This window comes from Gasterosteus aculeatus, chromosome 15 (assembly GCF_964276395.1).
Source record: "Gasterosteus aculeatus chromosome 15, fGasAcu3.hap1.1, whole genome shotgun sequence".
NCBI classification, from domain to species: domain Eukaryota; kingdom Metazoa; phylum Chordata; class Actinopteri; order Perciformes; family Gasterosteidae; genus Gasterosteus; species Gasterosteus aculeatus.
Window position 1 is genome coordinate 11,788,662 of NC_135703.1, and position 11,899 is coordinate 11,800,560.

At 45.4% G+C, this 11,899-nt stretch overlaps 1 protein-coding gene across 1 annotated transcript; it reads right to left on the reverse strand.

Annotated features, from left to right (window-relative positions):
• Nucleotides 1–1,079: 1,079 nt before the first annotated feature.
• On the reverse strand, nt 1,080–11,347 carry cdan1 (codanin 1). Its single transcript, XM_040199663.2, has 28 exons — nt 11,240–11,347; nt 10,052–10,725; nt 9,756–9,956; nt 9,199–9,389; nt 8,851–8,967; nt 8,670–8,748; nt 8,403–8,523; nt 7,865–7,974; nt 7,597–7,686; nt 7,404–7,479; nt 7,046–7,251; nt 6,812–6,944; nt 6,550–6,693; nt 6,243–6,409; nt 5,885–5,966; nt 5,676–5,765; nt 5,528–5,582; nt 5,204–5,340; nt 5,008–5,111; nt 4,545–4,694; nt 4,369–4,432; nt 4,184–4,262; nt 3,108–3,340; nt 2,818–2,925; nt 2,641–2,704; nt 2,354–2,550; nt 2,073–2,180; nt 1,080–1,953 (listed from the first exon to the last, which is right to left on the reverse strand). The coding sequence occupies exons 1-28, from the start codon at nt 11,315–11,317 to the stop codon at nt 1,831–1,833; spliced, it is 3,981 nt and encodes a 1,326-aa protein (XP_040055597.2). The 5' UTR covers nt 11,318–11,347; the 3' UTR covers nt 1,080–1,830.
• Nucleotides 11,348–11,899: the final 552 nt, after the last annotated feature.

The following is an 11,899-nucleotide window of genomic DNA, read 5'->3' on the forward strand; positions in this document are numbered from 1 at the left end:
CGCTGCAGTATCTCTGTGTGTGACTCACAGCTGCTCCAATGACCTGATTAGTGGAGTCACATGACGCAGCTATGCTTTCTGTCAACAGACCAATATGATAAAGACACTCGCCCCCCCTCCCCCCTCCACCCTGACCTCTTCTTACTGTTAATCACTCAGTCAGTCAGTATGTCTGTCTATTTCTCCTCCTCTCTCTCTCCCTCTATCTCTTCCTCACCACCCCTCCCTTCCTCACCCTCTCACCCTCCCTCCCTCTATCTACACCCCCCCAACCCACCCAATCCAATAATTTCAAAATAAAAGCCACATGGAGGGAATTTTTACTGTAATGTTTGTGATGAGGCCTATTAATTAAAAACTTCTTAGTTTGAATAACAAACATTCTGTCTCCCACTACGAATATTACTCGTACTTCTAGTACTACAACTGATACTTCTACTACCATACTACTAGTATTTCTACTGCTATTAATACTACAACTACTACTAATGTTATTACAAATACGACTATGGCTAATAGTATTACAGCTGTTTCTACTGCTATTGATACTAAACCTACTATTACTGCTCATACTGCTAGTACTACTAATACCACGATTATAACTAATACTACTACTAATATTACTACAAACAATTTTAAACAAATTTAAGCTCCTGCAACTTCTGTTTTTAGAAAATCTATTGAAATTCAGCTTCCCCACTTCCTGTATTTTCAGCAGTTCTTTAAAATAATTTCAGCTATTCTTATGCCTCTATCAACAGCAATTTTTTAATATTCATTTCTGTATTTTTTTGCAATATTTCAAATTTATTTCAGCTGTTTTCATTTCTGCTTTTTCAGCAAATCTATTGATTCCTTTCAGCTTCTCCCATTTCTGTATTTTCAGCAATTTCAAATTCATTTCAGCTTTTCAGCAAATGTATTCAAATTCCCTTCAACTTTCTGTATTTTCAGCTATTTTCAAATATTCAGTGCAGCTTTCAGCTTTTTGCATTCCAACGCATTTTCAGCAGGAAATGCCTTTTCTAGTTCCATTATGAAATAATGTATTCGGTAAAATAATGACAAAAAAAAGTACATTTAAAGCAGAATACATCTTTATTATTACTTCCGTGGCAACATAAAAATATTAAAGGGTTTTTAAAAAAGCAGCAGGGAATGCAGCGTGCATCCAACGTGAACTAAAAAACACAAGCGCAGTCTGGCGTTCGTGGAAGAAACATGCATCACTAGTCGTGGCGGTCAAAGGCAGTGTGTGAAAGTGCTACTAAAATGAAGACCTTTTATCTTCTCTGGCAAGTCTAAACACCAACAGAACATTTTTAGTTTTTTTGTGTCCATTTTATCACCAAGAGTCGGTTTAAAATATTATTCTGGTAGAATACTTTGCGTAAAATCTTTGAATTCAAAGTTTGTCACGGTAACGCTAAGGTCCACAGCAGTCTAATGTTGACCCGTCTTATGTCTTTGCAGAGTCTCTCTATTGTTTTAAAATGTTTCATCTACTGTACTGGTATTTCCCCTCAGACACAACCATAGACCAGTTGTGCTTGCAGGAAAGTCGAACAGATCTGAAACGTTGTGGTCCCCTAGCTGCTCCTCCTGACTGACACGGCTCTCTGCCTCTCGCCGGCACCTTAGCCAAAGAGCAAAAGGGAGACATGAAAGACCGCAGTCGCTTCAATGGCAATTCAAAGGGAAACGGTCAACAGCACAAAGTCCCCTGGCATCCGCATCCCTCCCCTGAATGAAACACCTGACAGGTGTGACATGAAACAGTTGTGGATAACAGAGCAGATGCTGTGGGCTCCCCGAGTGGTATTATCGCTGTCATGTAGCGCCCTCTACTGCCTGTTGGGAGACCTGCAGCACGTCCAGCTGGCTCTGCAACTCAGCCAGAGGCAACGGGGGTTTAATGCTCTGTGACTGCAGCTGGAAATTCTCCACCAGCTTCTGAAATGACGCAGAGCAGAGAGAAGAAAGTGAGCGAGAGGAAAAAGATCAAACGTGAGCCAGAAAATGTAATTTCCAAAAAAGGAATAAAAGATGACAAGAATGCAACGAGCCCTCACCGCTGGCAAGGCCAAGTTGGTTAGCTTCCTCCAATGAGATATGACCTCTTCCTCGCTCAAGACCTGTCCGTCTACCAGCTTTCTAACCAGAAACAGGTAGTTCTTCCACTGAAACGATAGAGGAATGCGTCACAAAAGGTAAAAGAGACAGAACTGCTTTGGAAAAAGCTAGAGAGATGCAGAATGTTAGCGCTCGCCGATGGCATCGGGGGTTCATCCCCTGACAAGTGCCGTATTACGCTTACAGTCGCATCAATGGTCAGAGCAGCAGGGAGACGAACCTCGGCGTCGCTGGCCTTCAGCACAGCGGAGACGGTGAGTTGGGCGAAGAGCAGGTGGAGCGGGGCGGAGGAACAGCCGTCAGCTTGCCACAGTGCGGCGAGCTGCTCCAGCAGCGCTCGGACCGGAGGTTCTGATCCCGAACCCGCTACGTCCCCGTCCCCCTCTGACGGAGACAGGACGGGCAGCTCGGCGGACACTGAGCGCACACACACACACACACACACGCGGCTTTAGCCAGAGCGCAGGTTGCTCAGAGAACGAGTCGGCCACTCGCACACTTTCTCACCCAGTCTGCAGGCCAGCAGCACCGTAGAGTTCAGCAGCATCTGCTCTGACGTCGCAGTGGAGAACTAAGTGAAGAGCAAAGAACAACAGTGGAAGGACTACAGGCCAAAAAGCAGTAAAATCCCACCACAAATTTTGTTTTCTTTTTCTGCTTTAAGCGCCTGTGTGATGTGTGCACCTTTCTGCAGGCCAGCGTGTCCGCCACTCTCTGCAGCAGCGCTTTCGCCTGAGAGCCGGTGAGCAGCTCATCATTGGTCCGGGGGCCTACTGCGATGCTAAGCCACTCCTATATTCAAATAGAGAATCACGAGTTTGTTAATTGCAAATTATGTCCTTTCCTCATGTTAAATGTCACGGAAAACTCCTGTGCAAAAAAAAATCACTAAGAAAAGCAAAAACAATCCCATATTTAGCAGAGCAACCATTTAAGAGTGACGGCCAGTGCTCCTGCCCTACATGCACCCCCACCTTCATCTCAATGAGGACGTCGGAGGGCAGCGAGGCGCCGTGGCTGCAGTGTGGCGGGCAGGACGTCACTCTCTCGCTTCCTCGCCTCGTCTTGGGGGCCGCCGAGGGCTCCTCCTTGGTGGGCGGCTCGGGCGCGGCAGCCTCGACATCCAGCCTAGAGTGTGGAGGCGGCGGGCCGGCCGCGGTCTTCATCACGCGATCGTACCTGCTCTTCCACTCTCGTCTGATCAGGGCTGATAAAAGGACACAGGAGAGAATCTTAGGGCCGACGTCCTCGGGGAACCTGGTTTAAAAAATTTTTTTTTCCCCCTTTCAACTGTGAACGAGATTATAGAGTTTTTTACAGTGTTGTGTATCCTCACTTAGTTTTAGTGGGTGGAGAATTAGTGGTCCTTGCACAATTTAGTCTGTCTAGTGCACTAGGCCTGCCAAAACAAAACGGGAATATTTTGAGTTTTAAATTGGCGCCAACGGCATTTAACGGTGTTTTACTTTGGATAACTTAATACTTCATCCTGGCTTCATGGGAGCCAGCTGCTATTATTCATGGTGGCATGATGACCAATTTGCAGCGATATCAAAACATGGATCCACTGACCCGGTACACGGATCATTCTTTGCCCAGACACCAACCGTATTAAGCCAATTAGTTATGAATACGTTTTGAACAATGTTACGTTTTTGCTCTCAGTCACATTCATTCATTCATTCATTCATGAGACGCCACCAAATCAGTTTCACAACGATCTCTCGCCTCCTGCCGCCGGCAATATTAACGACTTTCGTATTACATCTGTGAAAAAAGACGATACCGCCGCTTGCTGTCGGAAAAAAAAAACTTGAGTTGACGTGTGAGAATCCAGAGATAGAAGCTGGATCGGTACGTCCCTAAAGTCAGGTTGCTTAAAATACAAAATAATTTAATCAACTCACAATTACAGTAAGTCTAGTTTAACTAGTTATTTTATTTATATTTGGAATGCAAAACAGCCAGCAGCAACCCGGTCAAATCTGTGGATCCTGCGTTATAAAAACAACAAAGAAAATGATTTGTATGCTACAACACGAACAGCTACCTGTGATGTTGGCGGAGAGCCAGCTGCAGGCCTTTTCTGTCGCAAGACGTTTGGTGATGTTTTCAGACGTGGTCCGGACCTGCAGAAAATGGAAAAGCAGACGTTTATTCTGGGTTGTTTAAAACCTTGTTGGCTGTGCTCTTTTTTTGGTACGAGTTATAGGTGGCGATTGAAACAGGACGTACAGCAGGGGACGTTTCATCAGAGAGCAGAATCCGTATTGCCTCTGGACTCTTCTCACTGCAAAATCTGAGGAGAAAAGAACAACGCACAGACATTACCATACAGTGGTGAAATGCTCGACTCTACGGACACGGAGGAAGACAGTGCAGCCGGCTGCTCGTAAAAGAAGCCGTCATACCTGGTGGCTTTGGCCATGGCTTCCAATCCGGCGACACACAGCTGAGCACAGATGGAGTCATTTAGCTTTGAGGGATTGGAGTTGGGCGACGCCAGACCATCCCGCAGCATCTTCTCACCTCGCTCCACCAACTCGCTCACCAGCGTGGCCCTGGTGAGGACCATGCCGAGGAAAAACGGGGTGAACACACACACACACACACACAAATGCTTCGATTTTGTTCAAAATAGAGCTTCAAAACATCTGTAAAATACATCTATAAAAGGTTTGAGAATTCACAACAAGCCACCACATAGAGGCCGGTAAATTGGTGCTGTTGAACACAGCAATGAGCCTCTTAGCAAGGCAACGAACCTTGCCAACAGGTCAAGTCAACAGGCTGATTAACGGCTATTCTGTGAAAGAAAAACTTCATTCAGAAGCTATTTTGAAGCACAGAACCGGCCGGCTGTGCAATACTGACTTCATGTGCTTGACAGCGTTGGATCCGACTCTCTCGGCCACAAACTCCACGGTGCGACGCAGCGACGGAGGCTGGTTGTGAAAGAAGGCTTGCTCCAGGTCCACCTGTCACATTAAAGCGCTTTCAATACGGGCAGAAAGGCGATGCAGAGACGGGACTCCGTGCTCCACTTCGCTCGCCTCCCGTGTGGACTGACCTGCAGTTTCTGCTGCGACCTGTTGGCCGTCGGCGCGTCCTTCAGCTCGGCGGAAGTGGGCGTAATCTTGCGGATAATTCCTCCACTTTTGGCGGAGCTGCCCGACACAAAGGCAGCTAGGAGCTTACGGAACTCACCTGCACCGATAGAAACGAGGGAGAACGTCAACAGGTAGTGATAATAAGTGCATGATCCGCTTTACTGCCGAGTTGCAGTGAACAGGCTTTTGCCTCTTCTATAGAAAAAAACAGACAGTGCAACCAGTAAATTCAGACACAAAAGCATGCCATCGATTCCTGTCGTGTGCTTCCACGTTCCACTCACCAAGAAATGGACAACATGTGTAGAGAAGCTGCTGATCCACCAGGGGAATGCAGTCCTACAAAATATCAAGAGAGCACTTGGTTTAAGTGAAGAACCGGCAGCGGTCCATTTATGGACAAACGGCTACTTAAATGAACGTTTGACTCACGAGCCCCGCAGCACTCGTGCTGCTGTCCTCCAGCTTGGCCACCTCGGTGAACTCATTGGTGAAGAAAATGTCCTCGGGAATCACTGGGATCTACGCAGGTCAATTTTGTTAACATGAACTTCAAGGAGTGCTCTTTGTAGGTTTTCTGCCTGCAGTCGTCTTTTATTACTCAATCTGCAGGGAAATAACATCCACAAGTTGTGTCTCACCTGGAAGAGCCAACCCAACACGGACACCGTGAGTAGCTTGTTCAGGTAACACATCTCTCCACATCTTCCCAGCAGCATTCTCCTACAAGGTAAAAGAGAAGAAAATAGGAGGTCAAACGACAATTAAAAACCCTGGCGCGGAGGGGAAACATTAAATCGACAAATTAATACACAGGCCTTCCCATGAAAAAGAAATCCACTCAGCAGTGTGCAAGTGTGGCTTCAATTAAAGTAGAATACATGACTGGAAAAGCAAAAACACGCCTCTTGAAGTGTGTTCATTCAACATTTTACAACGGCTGTCGCTACTCGAACGGATGTTTAGGGATGTTTAGGGAATAACATAAATGACAAAGACCTGTACAGGAGGAGCAGTTTGCCCAATGCCGTTCTATAGCAAAGCAGGAGGGGACCAACAAAGTCCATCATGGAGAGGAACTCCACCAGCCAGGGCACAGTCAGGATGGTGCGCCTCCTTTTCATACTGTTACTCAGCACGGCACACACATCCAGCACCGGGACACTCTGAGGGATCGTTTTAAGAAATCAAAATGATTAATTGATCTTTATAGGGACATTTTGGACAAACAAGCTAGCTAGGCCTTTTAAGAACCTTAATGTTAACTAGCCAAAACAAAGAATTTAGAAAGAGTTTGTCCCCTCACCTTGCTCCGCAGGGCTACAGCAGCGTCCCGTATCTCCCTGGAGGGTCTCTCAGACGTTTGGTAAGGCAGAAAGGAAATGAATCCCAGAAACTTAGCCAGAAGACGAGCCAGGAGCAGCACTGAGGTGAACCGCTGCTTCTCATCCTGGTGCAGTGGACGGAATTGACATGCGGATGTTTACATGATGATTCACGTTGGTCAGATTGTCCTTTTCTCAATGTGGTGTGTTTGCAAATGCATGTACTATGAAGCCAAACTGTACCTGCTGCTCCATGTCCCCATCTCCCTCCTCGTCCACCCCTGCGACGGAAGCAGGCGGACTCAGGATGGACACCTCGTCCAGCTGGAGGAGCTGCTGACACAAGCTGTCCTGCAAGTGCTGGTTCAGGTGGCAGCTGGTACACAATGTGTTGGAACATGTAACGAGTAATTATCTATGCGCATTGTGGATGCTTAATAAGTGGATGATGAAGAGCTTTAATCAGTATTTACTGACCAACTGGCTGCCTGCAGGAAATCCCTGAAGAACTCCTGGTGACCAGGAAAGGACGGTGGAGGACAGGGCCCGACGACTCCCTGCGGCTGAATGAGCCGCTCCTCGAGCCGCTTCAGACGGCCCAGGCTGTCGGCTCCCAGCATGCCCAGCAGGTCTGCGTCAGGAGTCTCTCCAGGAGAGCTGTTCACGCCCGGCCCTTTACACACCTGCACAGAACATGGATGGATTTAGTGCACCAACTGTGCGCAATGTGTCACCGCTCTGTTTAACAGGAGAAATGCTATCATGGTATCCCATTTGACGTAATAAAAGGTTTGTTAAGAACAATAGTTACGGTAAGAATGAGGGGCCAGTCTACCTGAATAAGCTGCTTCAGGAACAAACGGGCAAAATGTGAATGGTTTCCTGCAGAAGTGAGTTGACTCATAATTCCCCTAAAAAAACAACAAAGGGAAGCAACAAAATACAGAAATAGATTAGATGGATGTGTGAGTTAGAACATTTAAATAATACCAACCAGTTAAAAAAAGATGAACGTCAATAGGACTTGCCTTATCCTTCTGCCGAGAGCAGCGTCAAAGTTCCACCCCTGCTCTTTGTGAAAGTCCTCCCATTCTCGCAGAACCTCATAAAAAATATCTCTGGGGAAAGAGCAAAAACTTTGAATGTAAATATGATAACTAGGTCTAGGTGAGCAATTTCTTACAATGCGGAGCCGGTAGCCCGGTTTTAATAATGAAATCCTAGAGTTTAGAAGTTTTGACTGGAAACAAAGTGAGAGGGCGGCTGTGAACAAAGAACGAATGAGTTGTGATCTACCTCTGTTTTTTGAAGATGTGGAAGGCGTGAGTACTGCAGAAGTTGGACTGGTTGTCAGTAGCTGGCTGGAATGGGACTGAGTGGATGAAAGTGGAAACTGAAGGAGAGTGCTGGAACACATGGAGGAATAAAAACACATTAAACTAAAGTAGTTTCCTATAGATAGTATAAAGTAACTACCACCACAATCCTAATAGGTAACAGGAGTGGAACATTGAACATTATCAAAAAAAAAAATTAAAACAATTAATAATAAAATCATTGTGAATTATCTTGCTTTTTCCTAGTAACAGTTCAAAAAGAAATTATATTCTACTTAATAAAATGTAAGAAGCTGATACATTAAATATTCAGTATCATTGCTTGAAAAAACACTCAAGAGATTACTAAACTAGCCAAAACGCTGTAGATAAAAGATATAAAATATCTGAAAACAGTTCAGCCATCTTAAAAAAAAAGAATGATTTGTTTGGTACTAATATTTGATCAAATTCAATAACACGAATGACAAGTATTTGTGGCAGATCAAGCGTGTCACCTGGGCCGTGCTCCCCCCCTGGGCCTCAGTCAGACGGTCCCTGAGAGATGGAGAGAAAGACGCCACCCGCTCGTTCTCTGCCAGCAGACGGAGAGTACACTTGTCCAAATGAGCCACCAACCTGATGAGAAGAGATATTTAGGAATGAACTCGTGGAGCATGAGCAGTGTCACCGCAGAGAAATGTGCTTAGATACTTTTGCGAGTGAAAAGGGAAAGAATTCAAGACACCCATGTGGTAATTTATGATGTAGATAACGAGACTCACTGAAACTGATTCTGCAAAACCTTCACCGCAAAATACACACAGTTGTGTACTCGTCTCAGGTAACATCGCTCCATAATTTCTAGAGAAAAACAAATCAATATCCATTTGAATTCAAACAAAAGTTGAAAAATCATAATATTTTGATGTTGTAGGACTAAAGTAAGAAATGCTAACTGCACACCTGAATTCACTGAACACAAACTTTCCCGTTCGTCGTCATCATGAGTGTGAGCCGATTGAGACGTTAGCAATTGCACAACAAAGAAAAGCTCCAGGAAAATGTTTGGCACAAGGTTTTCTGTAACACATGACAAAACAAATTCATTTTCACAGTTTTTGCATTGTACAAACATTTCTCCAATTACTCCTTAAGCATACATTTTATGTCCGACTCCTCAAATAAATGTAATGTATTTTGGCCTAACCTAATAATCTTAATTATGTTAAATGTTACATATATACCAGAACACATTTAACGTAACCAGCTTTACTCTAAGTAGAAGGTTAGCACCTCCTTGTGGTCACTAACCAGAAATACAGGTACAGTACAGCTCTGCAAGGAGATCCAGTTCCGAAGAGAAGGTGACTTTGGATGGTTCAGGACATGGTGTTTGCAGCTCCGGTGTAACTTTAGATCCCGCCCCAAGCCCTGACTTGGTGGGGGTGCAAGGGTCCAGAGAGGACAGCAGAGGAGAGCTGACCTGCTGAGCACGCTTTGTCCTAAAAACAAGAAATCTCCAATTATGAAAAGGGCCCGAGGTGAAATAAAGTAAACACTGTTGCAGAGCTAAAAAAAAGAAGAGGCTATTATTGATGTTGAGGAGAGAATAAAGATAGTATATATTATGATGCATTTGTAGAAAAGTAAGAAGCAATGACAAAAAAAATGCCAGCATCATAATGAGTGTATAGACTTTGAAGTCTTGTTTACATTTCCACAAATCGCTATATAATACAACAAGGCACCATTCAACTAGACTGTAGCACTGACCAGGTCCAAAGTATGAACAAAAGGATTTGTGACACATTTTCCTCCACTTAACATATATTGTCCATACCAGTATGTGTAGAATAATGTGCATTTACTTTTCTTTCTTTAGTAGCTCCCTCTCTTCCTGCAGGCTCAGAGGACTGCCGACGGTCAATGGGCCCTCGAGCGCATCTACAGCTAATGAGGGACTAGAAGATTCAGTGAATGGGATGGAGGTGAAGCAGGTCTTTGGTTTGGAGTGAGCACGTTCTTCACTGACCGGCGTTGGGTTTATTCTTCTTGATGGTTTTGATGCCCTGCAAGATGACGGGAAACTGTTAAACCAATACAAAAACCAATGATGGGATCAGTGTTGACTTTTGTTTAGTAGCCTAGAGTTGTTTGGACTTACGCAGGTGAAATGGGTGAAGACCCAACAGGGGGAAAGTCCTCCAAGTTGTTCAAATTGAGCTGCCCCACAGATGGAGGTGAAACCTGCTCACTTATCCTACTGTTCCCTCCTCCTCTACTCGGCCTTCTTCCGATCTCATCACTGTGATGTGCTTGCCGCCATCCTCCATGTTTCCCTTGTCCCCCCAGTGCCATGTTGCCACCGCTTCTCCTGCGGCTCTTCTGCGACTGGATGCTGGGGCTTTTCTGGAGGTCAGGAGGAGAAACCATGTAGTCCCCCAGACTGACCTTCTGGCCAGAACGGCGTTCATGACCTGAAGGCCTGGAGGCGGGGCTCCATCCTGTGGCAAAGGAGGGGCTGCTGAAGGGGTTGACCCCACTCAGAGAGTGGGACGCTGACTGACCAGCAGCGTCCCACTCAGACCCAGGGGACACCGATGGGGAAGGAGAAAACAGCTGGACCCGGCTGGCACTCCGAGAACCAGCTGCAGCACCTGCCGCTGACCTGCAGCCCTGTGCACCAGGTCTGAGGCGGTTGGGGGTCTTGGCCGGCGTGGCAGGGCCATGAGTCAGTGCTCGGCTGCTCTGCTCTCTCAGGAAGTTCAGAAGAAATGGGACGAATTCTTGTTTGTGAACTGACACCTGCGGTTCACTGAACGCCAGCCGTTCACCTTCCTGTTGAGACATAACGTTACGTGTTGCAAAACAATGAACCGTGACGGATGTAGAACTCATAAAGCTAAACTAACTGAAATGATCAAGACCAGATATGATGCATGATGAACCCAACGGGGAGCGTAACGGGTTCAGCAACGTTGCATGTTTTGCTGCACAGCTTGAGGGCATTTCCGCAGACAGCAGCATGCCGACCTATTATTAGCTAATGCAGTGACTAACATCCACTAAACTGCGCAGCCCTTTACAGACACTAATACTAATTACATCAGGAGTACATGACTATTGCATACTAATGTTTTAACACTACATTTTCTGGAAAGATAGTTGCGATGTAGCGTCTCGTCTGACGTCCACCCCATCCAGGCTACAGCTAACCTAGCGAGCTAGCTCTCCGGCTAAAAGTTTTGTTTACAATCAGTAGTTAGCTATGTCATCTCTGAAAACACGTTATATAAGGGCCACCGCGTAAAAGGCGTCTCGGTTATGTGGCTCGTAATCATTGCGGACATACCTCATCATTCTTTAGCCATTCCAAAACCGTTTTAATATCCACTTTCTTGCACAGGAGAGATTCTAAAAGAGCCGCCATTCTGCGCGGCTGAAGGGTTGGGGGGGAAGGGGGCGGGGTTTGCTGGGACGCAGGCGCGTAATGCGCAATGACGTGGGTTGACCACGTGTGCAGCTAACGGGAGCTGATAGTTCATTAAACTCGCTGGAAATGCGACGGTGAGCTGTACAGTTTAAACTAAATCATTGAGGCGTTAATAAAACACGTTACTTTCTTTAGGCGTCACCAATGACACAACATAGATATTGTAAAAATTGTAGTTCAATGACTGAAAATTAATATTTGGTATACTTTCTGTGCCCTCAGACATGTCCTGTTTGACAGCTAAAGGCATCTTGATTTGTTAATGTTTAGGGTTATTTATTGGAGTATTCCCAAGATAAAAGACAAAAAAATAGGGTAATTGCTTATATATGAGCTATTAGGATTAAAAGAGATTTTCCCGCAAACGTTTCTTAAATTTTACCATGTTGTATGGTATTTGTGAGCCTTTAATCTTAATCTGATGTTTAACTCACCAACCTTTTGTACAATCTGTGATATCTACAGACAATAAATAAAACAGTAAAACATTTGACAATTGTAACCTTTATGTCCAAGTCC